The 21773-nt window shown below is 37.3% G+C and overlaps 1 protein-coding gene across 2 annotated transcripts in view; it reads left to right on the top strand.

Moving 5' to 3' along the window:
- The window catches only part of BICC1 (BicC family RNA binding protein 1), a 113639-nt gene that overhangs the window by 73243 nt on the left and 18623 nt on the right, over positions 1–21773 (top strand). Inside the window, exons 1-8 of one of the 2 annotated variants that reach the window (XM_074592037.1) lie at positions 4566–4597; positions 11274–11353; positions 12542–12700; positions 13648–13701; positions 14691–14885; positions 15845–16096; positions 20160–20291; positions 21376–21562. In XM_074592037.1, the coding sequence (XP_074448138.1) occupies positions 11333–11353; positions 12542–12700; positions 13648–13701; positions 14691–14885; positions 15845–16096; positions 20160–20291; positions 21376–21562 (1000 nt within the window). In that variant the 5' untranslated portion in view covers positions 4566–4597; positions 11274–11332. Of the gene's footprint in view, positions 1–4565; positions 4598–11273; positions 11354–12541; positions 12701–13647; positions 13702–14690; positions 14886–15844; positions 16097–20159; positions 20292–21375; positions 21563–21773 lie in introns of those variants that run through there. The other variant, XM_074592036.1, reaches the window with a different exon arrangement.

Genomic DNA, 21773 nt, shown 5'->3' with positions numbered 1-21773 from the left:
AAAATCCCCAAACCTTATAATTGTGTACTTTAAAAATTAAAGAACCGTTTTGTTTAGATCACAAGTTCATTTATGTCTTTTGTTTCTGGAGGAGCTGACCCAAGCAGAGATGAGTCCTCCCTGTTTTGCAATAAATAAACGAACAGAAAGACTGTCCCAGGCCGTTCAAAACTTGGCCGCGGGAGTTCATGTTGATTCCCTCCGATCGGAGCAGTTAGACACGCACAAATCCACAGCATCCCTTGTGCCAGCAGCTGCCAGCAAATGCTTCATTTACTGGAGTTATTTAAACGAGCCTCCAAATTGCTACCATTTCAGAAACGAGCCGGATCAATTAATTCTTCCCCCTTTGCATGCAGCGTAGGTGACAACTGAGAAAGCTTTTAAAGAAGGTCATGTTTGCTTGAGCCTTTCATCTTGTTTGTGGCTAGCTTGTCCATTCTTCTGTGCTTGGGGTCTGTGTGCCCACAGCAATGAATGCTGCTTCTACACCAAAATATAAAATCATGTGTTTGTATCAGCTCAGAGAAAAACACAATATGTTTCTGGTCACATTTCTGGATGATTTAAGGAAACAAATTCTAAGCAGCCAGCAGGTGGACATGGTACTTGAAGTAAATTTACAGTAGAGTGATTTGAACTGCGTTCATTCCTGTAAGAAGAGTAGGAACGAAGTTTGGGGCTTTTCTAGTTTTGATTAGGGCTTGCTGTACTTGCTGTAAATTTGCTTACACTCAGGCAGATAAGGGAGAGCCAAGATACAAACACAGTTGTAATATGAAGGGAATTATCAAGGGGCTTGACATCCAGTGACAGTGCTTGGCAGTAACTGTAGTAAAAACTGAAATTTCAAGCTCTGGAATGTAGTAATATAAACTCTTATCATAATTAAATTACTTGAATACAAATTTGTCATGATCTTTCAGCGAAAACTGGAATTAGCTGACGTATTGTTTTTGGATTTTTAGGAGGTTGTAGCCATTAGTGGATACCTTGCAATGCACTCCATACTGCATTTACATGTAAACTAGGGACTGACATGGTCTTCTGCTCTGTGGTCCCCATCCTTCTACTTAAACTCTATCTTGGGGCACCAAAAAAGCAATTTATCGGAATGTCTGCTGAAATTCTTGTGGCACAGATGCTCAACAGGCCATTAATTCTTCTAGACGTGATTTTTGCTATTGGTCTACCACTGGAGAGAGATGGACAGAAAAGATGCAGAGAAAATTAACCTGAGAACAGCTCAGGGGTGATTTCCTGATTTAAAAGGCAACACTTGACATCTTTCACGTTGTGGTTTTTTTTTTTAAGCATATCACAAAATTACTCATGCAGAGAATAATGTGGGTAGAATCACGTTTACTTGCTATGAACCCCTCTCTGAAAAGAAAAGCAGAAGCTTTTAAGTTGGTCAGTGGTCTTCAGGAGATGAAGGTTCACTTTCCAGATCAGGTGCAAACTGCCTGTCATTCTGCAGAAAATAATTTCATATCTGTGAATAAAAATAACCTTTTAGTGTAAGATATGCAACTCTTACAGTGCCAAATGAATATTATTGTGCTCAAAGCCAAGAAATGGTAGATTATTTTATGATTAAAATCTGTAATTCAGTATTCACATAAAAAAATAGCTTGTATAAAAGCATCCTGAAGTTTTCAGAAGTCATAAGTAATTTCCACTAGATGAATAACTTTTTTTTTTAAGTGCATCACAAATGGATTTAGAAGAAAGATGGAAACACTTCTTCCCGTATCTGTCTATTTGCTTTTTCTTCCTGGAGATTACAGCTGGCACAGCAGTGATGCATGGAAAAAGCTATTACACTGCCATGCTGGCTGTAAAACAAAAATTATAAATAAATAAATCTTGTCAATGAATGGTAGAAACTAGTTGATAGGTCGTAGCAATTTTGAGTCACATTTTATGCACTGTATATTATCATGACTTCAAAATATGTATTGATATCTAACACTAACATCTAAATTTCGAACCCAAAATGTAGAAATGTAATCTATGTGACAATGAATGATCTAACTTTCTGTATCAAAAAGAAAATGACTGCCGCCTTTATGGCTTCAAAAAAGAGTTAAGGAGGTTTTTCTTCTGTACTATTTATCTATTGTAAGCAATGTTATTTTTATTTGGTAGATGAAAAGACAAGATAGGCCATGAAGGTGATCTGCTTGCACTTGAGTTCTCTTTCATAAGAGACTACTAAGGCATTAAATCAGTATTAGACTGTGGGCTGTTAGACTGGAGTTTTACTGGGTTGTCAGCACTGTAAGAAAACCCCGGTGTTGTGCGGCTGTGAGTCCTTATTATGCCATGTCCATCTGAGTGCCAACACACCCAGGTAGCTGATGCAGGTATGTCATGTACGAAGATTTGTGAGCAATAAGCCAATTACTCTCCTAAATACACAGGTACTGTAAATAATGTATGTTCAAAATGAGTAATGAAAGGTCTGTTAGAGTCTAAACTCAATCTCTAAAAATAGTTCACTATAATGCAAATAGTAAAACCATCTAATGGGGCTTTTTCTGCTTGGTGTTTGCAATATTTGCTGAAATGTTATTGTTGATAATGCAGTGGCCAGAAACATCTCTCTACCATCTGCCGGTTGGTGATATATAACCATTCATATTCCCTGATTGCAGCTCTTCCTGCTGTTGGACTTCTGGCCTCAGCAGGCACCCGTGTGTGTTTTGCCTTGGCTCACAGCCCTCCTCTTCCAGCTTCTGAGCTACCTGTTGCTGTGCCCCCAGGATTGGCTCATCGGGACCTGCCTGTGGTCTCCAGCTCTTGCAGAGGCTGTTTGCTCGTGGGGATCTCCTCACTGGGGGGCTCTGCTCCTCTGTGGGGTGTTACATCTTTGCACTGTGTCCATTGCCCTTCAGATCTTTACTTGGCAGCTGATTAAGTGCTTGTTGTCGTGCATTTATACCCCCTATGTTTGGGTTGGGGTGGGCAGCTCTGAAGTACCCTCTGAAAGGCAAATACACTCACAATGCATGATCTGACTGTGCCTCACTGTAACTTGAAGTAAGAATCATTTTCATGTACTGCATGTAGCTCTTGCTATTTGGTTAGCTCTCAAGAAGATTGTACAGATGTTTCTTTATTGGACTTTTCATTTTTCTCTTCATTTAAAAAAAACCCAAAAAACACAAAACAAAACAGAAACAAAAGTCCCCAGACAAAACAAAAAACCTGTTTGCCATGTTCATCAGGCACACTGTTGAAATAAGAACCTCTAAAAATACAGTAATTCAGGAAAAAAGGGAAACCTTTCTGGGCAGAATCCATTTCACTCTGTAGAAGCGTGATACTAAAGCAGAGAAAGTAATAGAGTATTTGTAATTGTAACCAAAAATACTATGTTTAGCTGTCTTTGGCTTTAGTCACCGGGTGTCTGGTGTCCTATCAAGAACCAGCTGTTTCCGTCTTTCTGAGAACATTTCATTTCATACCGGTTCTCAAGGGGACAGTTCTGTTTGTCCTGTTCGCTCAGGTCTATCTAGCACAGTAGTCTCTGCTGAAGACTAGCTGCACCCTCCTGTTCCAACCACACAATTAATACTTTCCAATGGCTGTGTAAAAATTGACTCACACAGTGAAACGCAGTCAGTGAAAGCAGTAAGACATTAAAAGGCAAAGCAGTAATGGGGAAGCATGCAGATGCAAAGTAAGCGTAGTTGGATTTGGATGTGGGAGAATTTGCAAAGGAGGTTGAGCCTGAGGCGTGCATTTAGGGTCGTGAGTCAGATGTTATGATGCTTTTTATTTAGCAAAACACAGCCACGATGACTCTTTTGCAAATGTGTGTGTAAGGAACTAAAATTATCTTGAGGCTTATGCATCGAAATTGTAACCTTGAATATGAGTCTGTGCGCAGTGAAGATATAATGGTGTTATTTTTGATAGGAATGTTGGGTTTTTTAAGACCTCTATTAAGTTGATCTTATAACACTGTAGCTTTTTCCTTCCCTTTATTTCTTATTTTCTTTCCCAGGCTTTGTGGTTCTGTGTTTGTGCTTTGAGGTACAATGGCAACAGACATTTAAGTAATGAACTGTGAATTCATTGGTTCCATGCTGAAAAAAATCAGACTTAACAGACTTCGTGTCCTGCTGAGAGATTGCCTTGCTCTGGGTGGCTGCTTAGGCTAAAGGCTGAAGAGCAAATGCCCAAGAAGTAGCAGAATTGCAGCATGGCATGTGCCTTTTAGTGTCTGGATGCATTTATAAAATGTCTCTAATGACCTTTTTTAGAAAAAGCAAAATAATGAATTTAAGCTAATTATGGTGGTAAGAAACTGAAATTGTGTAACTGAAATGGAGACTCTGGGAGATTACAATTAATTCATTCTTGTTTCTTCTTTCCAGGTTTTCTTCTTCTCCACCTTGGCCTTCCCCTTCTCCCTTCAAATCCGGTCACTTTTCTATTTAAATTGCTATATGTTCTGTTACCTCTTCCTTGTCTTGCCTCTTTGCTTATGCTTTAAGAGAAGTCTTTTCAACTTCTTTTCCTCTGTCACTGGGTCCGAAATCCAGTCATCAATAGTTTATTTCTCCAAAAATAATAAGTTGTACAGGTAATCTTTTTTTTTTAAAGTTTATCTGATGTTTTGGGGTAATTTTCACTTAATTCTGGGCATTCCGAACATTGATTTTTGGTGTTCTGCGGGGATGTTTCAGTGCTGCTAAGAGACCCGAATGTGGGATTCGGCTATGATTTGATGTAGAAGTAAACCTCATTTCATTTCTTTTCATTTTTGAGGCTACGTCAAGCAGATACCTCAGTATCTCACTTTAAGTTGCCGTTTTACCTAAGGTAGCCTGTTAAAGGTTTTAAAATTATTTTGAACTACACTATGAAATCTTTGAGGAACAAGACTCTGTTCTCTGCTCTACCAGGTGTTGCACAGCATTTCTTCTGTTGTGTGTGTAAAGTCAATGTTTTACTCAGTCTCTGCTTCGTGAATATCTGTGTATGTGTGTCTGTGTATGTATGTGTATGTATACATGTATTTTATAAATGGTGGAGAGAAGTAAGGAGGGGCTAGTAGGCTTCACCATCATACAGTTGTTACAGTGCAGGATTGAAAAGCAATGCTCTGATATTTAATGCTCCTCAGGTGACTACGTAATAGCAAGCAAAATGTAAAAAGAGCGAAGGGTTACATGTAAACTGTTTGAGGTTCCTTTTCATATTCTCAGTAGAAGAGAAGTTCTTCGAAAGATGGTTTGGGGTTAGATGCCAGTAAGGGGGAAAGCTAAGAGTCAAAAAGTTCTGAGAAGACAGAGTCTTTCAAATGTGTGCACACATATAGGCAGTGGCTCTAGCTCTTCCCAAGGACATTTCGTAATCAGCTGTTTGTCCACAACAAACAGATCCCCTAGAATGCCCAGAGCCTCGGGATACGTCTACTCCGAAGACACTACTAATTGCTTGCAGCCCGTGTTTTGGGCTAGTTAGCTAGTTGAAATCCAGTTCATAGATGATGCAGTCTAATTTAAACTACCAAAAAAAAAAAAAATACAAACCAAACCCAAGCCAAAAAGCCCTGTGTCGTTGAGGGATATGTCCAAGGATATATAGGAGTCTGCAGTAGGCAGTGGCCCATTGCATTCTGCCTTAATGCGTGACTATTTTTTTTTTTTTCCTCCTGTGGTTTGGATGCTGAGAGGTGCAGTAAGTGCACTGAGGTGCATTGGAGAGAGGGTGCGAATTCTTTTAAACTGATAAGCCAACAGCAAGAAGTGCCCAAGTGACAAATTTCCTTTCTTACTCAAATGAGTTACTTTGCATATGCCCTTAATCATGAGTATTTGCTGCATGCTTTTAGCCTTAATGTTTCTTCTCCATGGGAATAGATTGAGCCTGTTTCAAGTCTATCTTGGCTATCATCAATCCATCTAGTTTGTTCAGTGAATATCCACTCCAATGACTGTACACACAATAATTCCTAATTTATTTAAAAGCATTAAATAAATTGTTTCAATTCAATTATCCCTTTTGCCATACTAATAGTGAGTCCTACTTCACCTTTTTGATTAATTCACTTGTTTTATAGACCTCTTTTCATTGAAGGGTGAATAATAATAATGTACTTGCTCTTCCAGTTGAGGACATACCAACTTAGATCTCTTCATTTGGCTTTCTCTCTTTATTTTAACTTCTCATACAGCTTAGTGTGGTTTTGCTAGTAATTTTGAGGCAGATATTTCCATAACTTGTCCTTAAAAATGCTGCGTCTCTTTTGTCTTTGTTTTGCCTTGTATGGCTCAAGTTCAGTAATACTCGTGGGCTATTCAGATCCTAAGCAGCTACTTATTAAGAATGACTGTCATCTGCCCTGGTGTTGCCCAGTTGTCTAGCTATTTTTAGACTAGTGGCATTTCTGTAACTTAAGTAAAGTCCCTTCATCCTGTAAACAAGCTAGATGCATAGCTGTGGTCTGAAGAGCTTGCCCAGACATTAAATGTAACGTCTGATTTGCAGGAGAGCTCTACACAGTTAAATGTCTAATTATTTGAAATACTTCTTGCCTGACAAAAGTTACAGTGCAGATGCGTTTGCCCTGGCACAAACGTATTTTTGCTTGGAGGAATTTTATTTTGTTTACTGAAACGCTGCACACAATAGTAGCAAAAGGCTGGAGGGTTGCTGGTATAGCTGTGGACAAAGACCGAGGAGGTAGAAACTCTGCCAAAGTGTGGAGTGAGGAATTTGAGGATAGGAGCAATTAAAGGCCACTTCAAGACAGGAGTCTGGCAAAACGAAGACTGTTGAGAAAAATTTCCAGCATTTTCTGTTGTGTAACTTTAGCTTTCTATTTTGTGTAAATATTCCCCCATTCTTGAGAAGGCGGGGGGGAGAATCTGTTAAAATTAAATTTATCTTTCTCATTATTAGGGAAAAAGACACTGCCCGTCAAAATTGATTAAAAGATAGATTACTATACATATACATTTGTGTGTATATTTTGCAAGATACTGATCACGTCACTTCTTATGAGTCAAAATCTCCCAGTTTCTGAAACTACACTTGTATTAAGGGCATTAGAGCCTTATACTCTTCTAGCACGCAGACTTCTTCTGAAGCCTTTGTTCTGTGTTTGCAAATAGTTTGTAAAGCTTTGGTGTCTCATTTCTTCATTCATGGTAAGCATCTGTTCCTTGCCCTAGCTCTAGTTTTATTTAAAGTATACTTCCAGTTGTGTTCGAAAGCTTTCTAAAAAAAAAAAAAAAAAAAAAAAAGCAGCAGGCGAATGGGATTTTTTCCCAGTAAAAATAGGTACCAAACCCAGTGTTCCTCAGGGATGGAGTATGGCGTAACATCTTGGTGATCTGATCCAGTTGCCACCTGGACAAAACTGGCGTTGTTACGGCCTCAGTCTCAGCAAGAGCCATTTCTGTTGGAATCAGTTGGCCTTGTTCAATGGGTGGCCTGGCTCCAGGTAAGGCTGTGTGCAGGCGCTGTGGTCAGTCGGCTCAGCCTAGATACGGACTGGAGGGTGATTTTATGCTTGTCTGTACCAACGGTACTATACATACATTACACCTGCTGTACCTTTATGCCTGACAATGCTCTTCAGGCTTTTAAGAGTGACATTTATCTTGTTTTGGACTTTGTCTGTTGAGAATGCGTTGCTACAGTCCCACCTTGAAGGTATTTCAAATGTTAAGTGTAGAGCTTTAGCCAACATAACTTTTTGTCTTAGTACTAAGGCAAGGTAGTAAATTTTTTTCTACATTAAAAAATGTAACTGTAAATCCATGGAATAAATAGTTGCACCAGGAAAACAGATGATAGGGAAAAATTCTATGGTCAGCCTAGTCTGGTGTAAATACAATAGCAAACAGACGTCACTTGTCATACACAAGTACTGAACACCCTCAGTTTGTGGTGCCAAGAAGTAAAAAAATTTCTGGAACCATTTTTAATGTATTTGGCTCCATATTGGTGGCAACAGCTTCAGAAAACATTTAGAAAGCTTATGTCAACTGTTTTAATTACTTCCTTGTATTGATGCACAAAGACCTTACGTGGTCATTTCATTCCTACTTGGATAGAAATCCTGAAAACAATTGTCAGATACTATGCAGTTTCAGCCTTTTCCACAAAATAGTTGAGATTAACCAGAAAGCTGGAACTGGAGGTAAATGCTGATTCCATTAGTGACAGGTTTTCTCTATTGTGCAGACAGTCGTTTGAGGTCAAATGCAGCCTGGTCTGTGCTGGGCTTCCAAGAAGTTTGGGAGAAGCGTTTGCCTTTTGATTATCTTCTGGTAAATCTGTCTGTGGCATAGTGTTACAAAACAGAAACAGAAAGTTCTTTAATTTGAAAAGAAATAATTTAGCCAGGAAAAAAAACCAGGCAGCTTCTCTAGCTCATTTTTCTTAATGATTGGTCAAATTAGAGTATTTAGGGTTGGGCTCAGAAAAAGAGGTGTTATAATGATAGGTGATTTGATTGTCGTATATGGACCTTCACTGGAAGACCCTGCTGAAGACTAAGGGTTCTTTAATGTCGGTGGCAGGGGGAAAGGTAGAACAAGACCCAGTGAGCCTAAGCATCACAATCAGGCACAAATCTGGGAGGCAGAAACTGATGAACCATTAGAGCAAACAATTTTCCACATTTCTCCATTTTCCAGAGCAACTGCGATGCAAATAAGCTAACTGATTCCATAGAGAAGTATAATTAAGAAACATGAGGGTCTGTAATATACAGAAAATCAGATTATATGATCTAATTGCTTCTCTGAATTTTTAAGTAATTCCTGAATTTCTCTCTTTGTTCCTTGATTCAGTATTATTTGGGTGCCTGTTGCTTTTCCTACCTCATTTCAAGGGACTTTCAACCTCTGTTAGTTGCAAGTAACTCTTCTCCTGCAAGATTTTGGTGTAGATGTCGTATTTAGATTGTGCTTCCTTGAAGGAAAGTGAGCAAAGGAAGAATTCTCAAAGGAAGAATTTTGTTAACTTAAAAACAAGTTGCTTCATATCCATTACCAACCACTGTGTCATTGAGAAGTCAAACAAGGAGAGGGTACTTAAGACCAATTTTGAAAGATTTCATAGCATATTTTAGAATTGTCACTGGCATCAGTGAATTCTTTTGCTTTGTGGATTCTTCTTTCCTTTTGTTTTTGGGTTTTTTTCCCCTTCTAAAAAGAACAAAGAAAGGTTGAATGTAGAAATACAGAATTTTTTTGCTGAAGCTGTCAGTATCAACAAAAAGAGTCCAGCTGAGATGAGAAATGGAAAAAATAGGTATTCTAAAATGTACTTTCACCCATGGCTAAACAAATAGTATTACGGAGTAGCAGTACTTATCTTTGGTATTAATAGGATGCCAGGCTTGATTTCAGATATTTTTCATACTTGTGACCAAATGTGTATTAAACTAAATGTTTACAAATATGTGAAAATCAGCCCCAAAGTGGGGGTGGTCTGGTCTTGTGTTTTTGCTGGTTGCCTCTAAAGAGCACTCGGAGCACACACAGTGTGCTAGAATCTGCTTCTGGGAATTTCTGCCTGCGACATCCACTTCAAATATCATTCACAGCTTAAACACATTAGAACCACATGGCTTACTGTCAACTTAAAAAAAGAAAAGAAAAATTGCCCTTAAGACTGTTTTGGTGGGATTTTTTTTTTTCACTTTGCTCCATTGTGAAAAGGCTGAAGCAGCAGATTTTTTGGAGCTTCTGTAGATTCTATGTGCATACCGTGTTTTTGCAACTACAGTTTTTCCATTTTTAAAAATGAAATATATCTGTTTCTCAGAACTCAAAATGCTGCATTTTTCTTGACTTTCATGAAACTTGGCAGTGATTCCTGTGTTCCTTCAGTGTTTCTGTATCCCCAGATGAATGTGCTCAGAACTTCCCAGTGGTAAAGACTAGAGGCTTTTCGTTGTTGGAAGGAAAAGAGTATCCAGGCATGGCTTTAAGCAGTTTCAATTTTCAATTGAATACAACAGGTTTACAATCTAAAGTTGTATTATTTGGCATTTCTTGAGCAGTGAAATGATTTCAATTATTGAGATGATGGGAAAGGCAGATACGTTGTGTTACGGCTCTGTTTGCTCCTGCCATTGAGAATATATATACTCTTACATACCCTAAGGTCTATGTATCTGTCTAGCATAATGAATTCGATTAATTCATTAGCCAGGAGAGGGTTTAGATTTATTTTTTTGAGAACAGTTCATCCCATCACAGGAGAAAAAGCACTGTTATACTGCAAAAGGGCAGAGGACTCAAGACCTGGGGAAAGAGAAATAGGCATCACCTGCAAAATCATATCCTGGTTTCTAATACTTAGAAATTTGGCTGTCGGTTGGGGGTTTTTTTGGTTGTTTTAATTTAACCTCTATTTAATGTTTTGACAGTAATTTTGCATTGTGGCACTTCATGCTTCTGGACACCAGGTGGTGCTCCTAAACTAGCTAATGTATAATTTTCACACTTTTTTTTTTCTTGAGTAATTGCTCCTTGATTTAGTTCCAAAGTCAGTTCTGTACTTTCCGACCAGGTGTGTATTCCAGGATGCAGAACTGTACCTCATAGCTCAGCACAATGGTCTGAAAATGGTAGCATAAACTCAAGTGTGATGTAGAATCAATATGTTAGCTCTCAATGGGCAAAATCTGCCATCAGCTGGTGTTCCTCCTAGGTATGTAGCTTAGTAGCAAATATTAATTCATATACTTAACACTTTACTAAATCAAATCTCTGAAGTGTCATTTAAATTTGATTGGATAACTTCCATCAGAAAACCTCTGTTGGAGGCACCTTCATTGCCAGGTTAAAACTGCAAAGGCTAGCTCTAGAGACTAATTAAATATAATGAAGCGATGATGGGTGTGGGTTGGAGTTTGGGGATTTTTCGTAGACGTTGTCTGTGTTAAGCTTGAGTAAGGCTGTCAGAAAGCTTTTAGTTGTCCTCTGTTAATGTTTGTTTGAGAAGACATGGTGGCTTAGCTACGTAATTGCATTGCAGACAACATCTGTGATGTGCATTTGGTATTTGATTTCCATTTATTTTAAGTTGTGTTTAATAAACTCATCTGGTAATCCTAATCATGGGGCTAAAGGGATGGAACAACACGTTTGTTTTTTAGTTGAATCCCAAAGGTTGGTGGCACAGTTTATCGCTGAACTATAAATAACGGATTCAAATTTACTTAAGCAGTGGGGAAAGTTTTGATAGATATTTTACTGTATTTTTCTTACAAGTCTTTATTTCTTTTATAGACCCCCATATTAAAGTCTCTGGAAAAAAGGAAAATGTTAAAGAAGCGAAAGAGAAAATCATGTCTGTCTTGGACACAAAAGTAAGAAAGAGCTTATTTAGAATGACACCTTAACCCCTAATTTTATGGTGACATTGATCCTTTAAATGGGCTGATTTAAACAGAAGGTGTTTATGGATGCTTTGAAGCAAAGCCTCCAATATGTTCTTTCTGCATGTTGATATTTGGAGTATACACAAATATTTAAACATGATACAAGAAAATACTTGCTTAAAACACTTTTTCCATATCTGAAATATATAGAAATAATATTTCCAGGCATATGGCTAAAAACATAGATGGTTTGTTCATTGGATTGGGGTTTTTAATTTAAAATCTGAAATACGGCTTCACTGCAAACAATAGATTATGCAGCCACTTCAGCGAACCTAAAATTTTGTTTCTGTTTGAAATTCAATTTTAGGAGCATTTATGCAGTGCTATTTTTAGCTGTTACTGCATTCTTGTACTCTGAAACATTAGAACCAGAATTTCTAAAACATCAAGATTTTGGCTGGAGTCTTGTATGTTCATCAGATATTTTTTTTTCATCCAATAGCAAATCTTTTGGGGCAGTGTGTGTGGCTTCTGCGTAGCTGCACGCCAGCTTTTGGATTCTCTAAACAGATGTACAAAAGGAACACTCCAGTGACAAGCGCCATTTTTTTGAACAGCTATTATCAACGTTATTATGGACTGTTAACAATATAGTTTTTAAGAACAGCTGTAGGCAGCATTTATGTATTTTAAAAATTGATGTACTAGAAAAAATCAGTATGTTAAAGGAGGAAAAAACCGCTTATTTTAGCTTCTATGGCTTTGATTTGCCAAAGTCTCTATCATATGATCCTTTCAGACTAGAGAGGGGTGTGTAACTACAGTTGAAAGAACACAGAATTAAAATAAATTAGAATGGCTTGCAATAGCACTCTTAAGTCACAATTGATAAAAATTAGGGTGTGTTTTAAAAGCCTTAGATGTTTTTTGAAGATGCATCTTTGGGGTACCTATTTCCATGTTATTTCCTTATTGGAAAGAAAATGTGAATGGTTTAGCACCTAACTGTGATCCATATTAAAAACATGTTACTTGAGTAGAAGTTAAGCCTGTTAAGCCATGGCGAAAAATACTTTGGAAATACGATTTTGAATGTGATTCTTCAATTTACATTACTTTAAAATACTGAAGTTCTGCTGTGAACAAATCTAATCATGGGTGCTTGATTTCCAGAGCAATCGGGTAACCTTGAAGATGGATGTTTCGCATACAGAACATTCTCATGTGATAGGTAAAGGTGGCAATAATATTAAAAAGGTGATGGAGGAAACAGGATGCCATATCCATTTTCCAGACTCAAATAGGAATAATCAAGCAGAGAAAAGCAATCAAGTAAGTATTGTTTAATATTAACTCATTTAGCTGTAATTCCTGAGAGTATAAAGCATTTCTAAATTTCTTTTGTCAGTTTGGGTTTTTTGGGGATGGTGAGTTCGTGTTCAGGGAAATAGATTTTGCTATTTACACTATGTAGAAAGCACGGGACTTCCTAAGTTAGCAAATCTTAAAGAACAGATGGAAACAATTTGTGATGGCTCATGAATCACTTCAATTTTTTTTTTTAAACTAAAATTACTTTGAGCATACAGAAGTCAACAACTTAATGTGAATGGTACAGAAGCAGTATGAAAAGCACTGCTTTTGTCAATTTTTTTTTCCTGTTCAACACCTGCTTTATTTAGCATATTGATTAATTTCTTCGTGCTTTTGGTTTATGGTATAACTTAGTCGAAAAACTAAACTTGGTGAATAGCTATCAAAAATGAATGTCCTATTGTAAAAGTTCAATTTTATAAGAATAAGTCATTGAACCTGTATTGTACATCTTTTGTAATGCTAATATTACTGGAATGTTCACTTTAAAGTCTTTCATCACTGGATTTAGAATTCCCTCTTGTGCATCCTAGTGGCTGTTGAGCAAAATACAGTAATCTCAAAATGTTCAGAAAAACCTACTGGTGTTGAATATTAGCATTGAGCACATGTGTACAGTAGTAATTCCATTATTTGGTCCAAACAACTGTTTGATATATCAATTTTTTGCTAGTTGCTTAAGCCTATGTAACCTAGGATGCTGTAATATTCATAGATTATTTTTTAACCTGGTTTGAGTTTTTAGCCACTGTTTAGAGAACACTTAAGATGCCACCAGGTGTGAAATAAGTGTTGATTTTTTTAAATTATTTTTTTTAAAAAAGGGAACACAGGTATCTGAATAACTTTTCCAATGCCTTCTTTGAAAATGTGATGTTATATTTTCTATATTCTTGCTCTTCTAGGTGTCTATTGCAGGACAGCCAGCCGGAGTGGAGTCCGCAAGAGTTAGAATTCGGGTAATAGTCTATTTGAGTATAGTGTTCCCTTGAAAATACCTGAAGGGGGGTGGGGGGGGAAATCATAGTTTTGAGAACCCTAGGTGTGTCTGGCTCTGTCATATGACAGCAGAAATATAGGAAGAAGTGTGAGTATCCATATGAGTAAAATGCAAAGGGTATTATAAAAACAGTGATTCACATTCTGGCCAAATTTTTAACTAGCCCAAGGTGGACCTTGAACACAAAGTCTACAGTATAAGCAAGATGTAAAGTATCCCATACTGTGCTTAAAACTGCATCTTAACTTACTCTCCACAGCTGGCCTGTAGAAGTTGAGGCATCCTGTGTGAATCTATGCCTTAGGAAAAGCAATTGCTGCCTTTTTAATTTTAACCATTTTCATGAATGATTTGTGCAAATAAGTTGGTGGAATTCAGTTCCATTCTCCACTCCTAGAACTTTTCTGTCTTTACCTTCTAGTTTTGATTTGTATGTACATTATAATAAATTATGAAATCTCTTTCGCAGTTGTTGGAGTCAGGTATGTCACTTACATAAACTTGGTCTCGGCAGTAATGAAAGAAGCTGATGTTTACGTAGCTTTGTAGCTGACTTCAGAGCTCCAATTAATCCCTGACAGAAAAGAGACTTCTCTAGGAAGTTTTACAAATACTAACCAGTTTGTAGGTCTGCGTGGCTAAGTACGGGGAAATTACCTGGCTTTATTGTTGCTGCATAGTTGCAAAAGATCCTGCTATTTGGGGGGGTGGGGGGACAAACAAAAAAGCCTATGCAAAACAAATAATTCTCGTGTCCTTGGAAAAAATCAGTGCCTCCTTCCAACTGAAGATATGATAATATTTTTTTATCAATGAACCCTGGACAGAGGACATATTACGTCAATTTAGTCATCACTGACCAATATGTTATGATTCAGTAATAAACCCGTAGCAGTTTCAGTGGCTGTGATCGTGCTTTTCAATATTTGCTCTTCAATGTTGTTGTAGGAGCTGCTTCCACTGGTACTGATGTTTGAATTGCCTATTGCTGGAATTCTCCAACCAATCCCAGATCCTAACTCTCCCACAATTCAGCATATATGTCAGACGTATAATATTTCAGTTTCCTTTAAACAACGCTCTCGAATGTATGGTGCTACAGTCATTGTCAGAGGGTCACAAAATAACACTAGTGCTGTGAAGGTAATGTGTCGTCTTAAGTAGGTTTCTGCATGTCATAAATATATTAATAATTTAGATACTTAAGAACTATATTAATTTTATATCCTGCTTCATCAGTACGTGTTGTTATTGTATAATCACTTTTGGAGCCTGAGCGTTTGGGTTTTTTTAAACTTTTATAGGTGAGGTGTAAAAATGCGTAGAAAATAGTTTTAAGTTTAGGATTTAGCATTGTTTATGCTAAGCTTTTAATTTCATCTCTTGCACACCTGTTTGGGTTTCCAGCAATTCTGGAATATGTGCTAATCTTACCTATCTTTTTATTAACCCCCTCCACATCTTCCTTTACCCCCTCAAAAAGAAAACCAACCACAAAAAACATGCACACACCCCCCAATATGAATTCTTCATGCTTTCATCTTTTCAATGTGTGCTCAAATGCATAACCTTGAAAATTGCCCTGAGAGTCAATAAAACTGTTCTTGCGAAACCAGGACTGGGAGATGTGAATTTGACGGTCAAGTAAAGGAACTGCCTTGGGCCTATTTATCTTAATAAAATAAAAATGTTTCCTTGTTATCAGCTGGCAGTGAGACAGATTGATATGGTCTCAGATGGGTGTATCTCAAGCCAGTCAGAATATCTTAGGCCAAAATTGCAAGACGAATTTTGCAAGTATATCTACCCAAACAAATGTCTGTCGACTTTCTTATTGCTGTACGTGGGCACAGAATGTCTGTTGGGACCAAACCATTCAGCATTGTCTTACTGCCTTCTACAAGGGCAATTAAATGCTGCATTTGGCCATAAAATGGGAATAATAGGTAGCGTTTAGTCAGTCTGTTACCTGTAAGAAATCAATCAGGTTTTTAATCAAAACATCTTGAATGTGGAATGTATGACAAATAAGGAAACAGCCTGAAATGTTGTTTTGTATGCCTGTGAGTGCCGTTTCACCTGTTTCTTGCGTTTCCCCACAGGAAGGAACAGCCATGCTTTTAGAACACCTAGCTGGGAGCCTGGCCTCTGCAATCCCTGTGAGCACCCAACTTGACATTGCAGCACAGCATCATCTCTTTATGATGGGTCGAAATGGCAGTAACATCAAACATATCATGCAGAGGACCGGTGCTCAGATCCACTTCCCTGACCCTAGTAACCCACAGAAGAAATCCACTGTCTACCTCCAGGGCACAATTGAGTCTGTCTGTCTTGCCAGGCAATATCTCATGGTAAATACTTTCAGCGAAACTTGCTTGAAAAAAATGCCGCATTATAGAAAATATGCTCATTCTGCATGTATTTATGGGTCAAATGAAGTTAGAGAGGAAGGATTACTACTCACATAGCAAAAAGCTGTTTCAGTTGAGTGTTCTGTTTTTGTCGTGAGTGTTTGTAGTTATCTAAAATATTTGTAATCTCTGGTGTCACGATTTGAAAAATGACCTTCATAATATAAATGCAACATAAGCAATTTAAATTTACGGTAACAATATGTTTCTAAGTAGAAGTCAGTTTTTTGGAGGGGTTTTTTGTTGGGTGGTGGTGGTTTTTGCCAACCTGCCTTTTCCATGTTTGTCAGGCGAGTAGTTTTGGGGGCAAGTGGCAGGAATTTCTTAGTTCCTATGCAGGCAAGTTTTCAAGGAAACTGGGGAACCATAGGAAATAATTACTCATTCTGCAGTCTTACATTCTTTCTAGTACTGTAGCCTCAGTACTATAAGGCCTTTTATAAAAATAGCTCTAGTGATAAATATTATTATTATTTGTACAGATTTTTGTTATATTGGTCATTAAGCTTCACAGGAGCCTTTAGGAGTTGTTGTAGTAACAATGTTTGTACATGTATGTTTATACATATGGATATTTATGAACAACACGTGGGAAGATTGGACTCAAAGCCAATTCAAAGCTGTTATTAGGAGAAACCATGATACCATTAAATTCCAAAAGTCCACGTCTCATGCATTGCACTGTGCCTTACTGCATAGTGGAAAACAAAACCATGATGCCTATCTGTTTATACAGTTGTATTCATGATTACTATATTCTAGGATATTATTGTCTGTAAATACTTAGAGATAGCCTTATTCTATGTTTCTTATTCTACCAAGCTGGTGAGGGGTCTGGAGACCAAGCAATATGAGGAAAGGCTGAGGCAACTGGGCATGTTTAACTTGGAGAAGAGGAGGCTGAGGGGAGACCTCATTGCCCTCTACAACTACCTGAAAAGAAGGTTGTAGAGAGATGGGTGTTAGCCTCTTCTCCCAAGTGAATAATGACAGGACCAGAGGCACTGGAACAGCCTGCCCAGGGAGGTGGTTGAGTCACCATCCCTAGAGGTATTTAAGAAATGTGTAGACTTGGCGCTTCAGGGCATGCTCTAGTGGCAGAGATTGTAGGGGGGGGTTTTTGTGTGTGTATGGTTGGACTCGGTGATCTCAAAGGTCCTTTCCAACCATGAAGATTCTATGATTCTATGTATTTCCTTGGTGAGGTTTAAGTAGTACTTTTTTGGATGTTCATGAAGTAGAAGGAAATGTAGATAAGCTACGGTATGAACATCAAAGTATGCCTTTACTCTCAAAATTTAGAATTATACGAGGGCCGTTTTTTTTTTTTAAATATTGAAGCTTGATTTAATTCCAAGCACATCAGTACAACTTAGTATCCTACATTACATCTGCGATATCACCCTTTAAGAACTGAACTGACCAGGAGACTTGGTCTGTTTCAACTCACAGGCATTACATGCCCTGAAACTGTTGTTTCCAGTTTTGTAGATAAAACAAGTATTAAAAACAAATTTTGCAAAGCAGGAATATATCTTTTTAAACAATAAAAATTTGAAAAGCTGAGGGAAGAAATAGCTAACCAGATAACGACTTATCTGTGATTCCGAACTTTGTAAAAGTAGTGTTTTTCAGCTTCAGATAAAAGCACTTAAATTTGCCAGCCATGCCGATACCTACATACAGCTAGACAGCTGCAGCCAGTCGCAGCTTCCTTTGACATAAACTTCACTTGTCTTGTTTTATTCTTGGGCATTGTTCGGTGGGATGAGATTTCTGTGGTGGGGAGTCACCCTGGTCACCGTTGTTGTTGCCTCCTGCCAGCTCCTCTCATTCAGTCAGGATAACACCCGATGCTGCTGCACAGCTGGGCAGCACAAGTGTCCTATGGAATTGGAGAGGTGATTTAAAAATAGTGATGTGATCGCTGCAGAGCTCCTAGGAATAACTGTCTAGAAGCATCTGAACATAAGACCAGGAAAAGAAATACCGTAATGTTTTTCTGAGCTACTAAATTGTTGTGATCTGTAATTCTCATCAGAGACTAAATTTGAGGCAGAGTTTACAATATCAACAGAAAATGCAATGCAGTGCATAGATACCTTACAGTAAGACATAAGTAATGTGTTGGCGCCATCTTTAAAAATTGTTTAGCAGCATGTCTAAATGGAAACTTCAATATCAACTCATAATTAATTTTATTGAGAAGGCTTTGAATTCTGTGGTGTGTAAGTTGTGAATATCCCTTATCTCTGACAAGCATTGCAAGTCCCAGTTTCTAATCATCAGCATATTTATTGCTTGCAGGAATATACTCAGCATGGTGGTTAAGACAATACTCGTAGTGATGAGGGCAAATTGTAAAAGGAAGAAAGAATACCCAGTGATTTAAAATTCAGATACTTTTTACCCCTAAGCAAGAGGGGTTTGGAGTCTTGTTTAAAATGTTTTTGATCTGTCTTCCCCTTATTCCAAACCCTTTGATTTCATCTGTATTTTGATCATCACTAAAAAATACTGACGCTTTCGGTTAGTTTTGCATATAATAATGAAGACTGTACTGTATTTAATTACAGAAGACAATACTGACAACTTAGTTTTGTTCACTCCCTGTCAAAGAACATTACTTGGTTCTGTTCCTCTCCCATCATCATGTAGATGCTCTAAACGTACGATAACAAAACAGTAGTGTAAAAACTGAGCCTTTTAATATGCTTATAAAGCCTGACATTTCAAATTTGAAGTTTCTGGTTTTCCTGTTAACTTTTAGTTGTATTTTCATTCAGCAGACTTTTGGTGAGACCTTCTGATATTACTTTTGTTAGCTTTTTAACAAAACATCTGGAACTTCCAAGTATAAAATGCTCTCAGCAGTTCTGTTACCGTAAAATCCTTGATTATTGATTTCGGGTGTTTTTAAATAGACTTTATTCATAATTGTTCTTTTCAGACAAGTTAACTTACTGGAATTAAGCTGTGTGTTGGTCTTCCTGAAGTGAAAATAGTTAAGATGTCTTGCTTTCGTTTTCTTTAAGTTAAAATTACTTTGGGAAGTACTGTGTAGCTATAGGTGGTACTGTGGAGAAGTGCTATTTAATTACAAAACGATACTGAACTAGTGATCTGAAGAACAAATATACCAATTTGCTGCTTTTCATTCTGAAGCAAAAGCAGCAAACGGACTAAAGACCACTTTCTTGAATGTATCTTACTGGGGCTTTTTTCCTGATACATATGATACTATGTTTACTTTATTGTGAATCTAAAGTCACAAAATAGTAGTATTTGGTTTTCACTGACTTTGTACCATCTATTTTTGTTATTTTGAGAAGTAGCAATCTAATAATGTCTAGATATCCTGCGAACATTGAGGTTTTTGTTATATTTTGGGGGGTTGGACTTTTTTAGGGGTGCTTGCTTTTTTTTTACTTAAAGTTTTAGTATTGAAAGTGTTTAGAGATGTCATCCATATTGCAGGAAAATACTTATCTAACTGGTCTAGGACAGGGGAAGAGAAAGGTAAAAGTTAAGACTTAGGCAATGGTGTCTTGCAAAGAATGTTTTTTCAGAATTGTTTCCTTATCTTAAACCTAGTTTAATGTGAGTCATTTGAGTATGTAAGAGCCCTGCTATCAGTTCCTGACAATATTTTCTTCTGATTTAGTAGGTAATAGTGGTTTCTGAATATGAATCTCTGGACACACCTCTAAGTCTGTATAAATAGCTAATGCAGGGTGCATGTGTGCTGATTGGAATGGCAAATATTCAACAAATCATTTCACCCGTATACCACCAAACTGTTCAGAAGTCCAGGGTAAAAAGATTCCCCTCTATTCTTGCATACAAGACTTTACTTAAAACTTCATCCTTGCTATTTTTTTCTGAGTTTACTGTATCATGGTGTATATGTGTTACAACCTCTATATTTCAGTTTATTGCTGACATTTTCATGGGGAAAGGGTAGGCTATAAGTTTTACAAATTGTTGCGTCTTGTCTTTTCAGGGTTGCCTTCCACTTGTGCTCATGTTTGATATGAAGGAAGAAATTGAAGTAGAACCACAGTTTATAACACAGCTAATGGAGCAGTTAGATGTCTTCATAAGCATTAAGCCGAAGCCAAAGCAACCAAGCAAGGTTGGTGAATAGCTAATATATTCTTTTCAGGCTTTCATGACAACTTTTCAGAGCTGATGAGTTGACATGTCTGCTCCTCCTCCCGGCTTAATGGATCATAAACTTGTAAAAGGCATATATATTTTTTCTGCTTGAAATATCAATTTAAATGTTACAACAGCTCTCCTCTATAGTAATTTTACTTTTTCATTAAATATTTGACAATACAGAGATTAGCTTTTGTGTGGAAGATACTGATTAAAGAAATCGACTATGAGGAGATAAATTGTATCTGACTAGAACTACTCTTGATTTGTTTTTAAAGAAATTACTCTGAAATTGCAGCTCCCCCACATAACTGCAGTGTTCTTTAGCAATCAGAATTACAAACAAAACCAAAAAAAAAAAACAACCACCACCTGAATAATATGACTATGAGAAAAGTCTGACTGTTCTACACAAGATGTTGGAAGGAACCACAAAAAACAGACTTACAAAATACCTCTCATGGGAGATGTTCATTAAATGACGGTTACGTTGTGTCAATCAATAAGTAAGCTTCCCTGTGTAGGGATATATAAAATCAATGCAAAGAAACATTGTGTAGAGACTGTACAAGAAACAAATAATGTGTTTTATCATTTAATTTTCCAGGTATTTGTTACTTTATTCTCAGACAGCTATGAATTTATTAGTTGAATTAAATATGAACAACTTTTTTGTCCACTTCAAGGTTATAGACCTGTGATAAAAGACAAGATTTTAATTATTGATTCACTTCTCTAGATCTCAGGGCACTTAAGATTTGATATACCAAATAGCACCAAGGTACAATACTAATTGTTTTTCTTAGAAAGGACTTTCATCATTCTCCTTGTCAAGTGCACACAAAAGTCCCTAAATTTACCATAAAGGCCACTGAATTTGAGTAGTTGCTAATGGACGTTCTCTCCTGCTGTCTCACACTACTATGTTACTGATCGCCATGAGGGAGTATTAAGAAAAGTTGTGTGTGTTGCAGATCCATGTTACATAGTTGTGTTACTCATTGGTTTTCCTTTTTTTGTTGTGTTTTTTTTGTTGTTGCTGTTTTCTTTCCCTACAGTCTGTGATTGTAAAAAGTGTTGAACGAAATGCCTTAAATATGTATGAGGCACGGAAATGTCTCTTGGGACTTGAAAGTAGTGGAGTTACCATAGCATCAAATCCCTCTACTGTCTCGTGCCCTGTTGGTCTGTCTTGTCCTGGTTTGGATATCTTGTCCTCAGCAGGACTAGGACTCACCGGGCTTGGTATGCATTCTATTCTATATATATATTTATATATTATTTTTTTTTATAGCTATATATTGGTTTGAAACTTAATTCACTTGTACTAGAAAAAAAGGACCAGATGTGTGTTTTGCATAAGGAATCATGTTAAAGTATTAGAGAATTCCAAAAGCATCTGGCCTTTCTAGGGCTTGTTGTAAAACTTCCTCCAAGGCTTTCATAATCAGCCGTG

The sequence above is a fragment of the Larus michahellis genome, chromosome 6 (genome assembly GCF_964199755.1).
Source record: "Larus michahellis chromosome 6, bLarMic1.1, whole genome shotgun sequence".
NCBI lineage: Eukaryota > Metazoa > Chordata > Aves > Charadriiformes > Laridae > Larus > Larus michahellis.
Note: the sequence above shows the minus strand (reverse complement) of the source record. Positions and strands in the feature narration are given on the sequence as shown.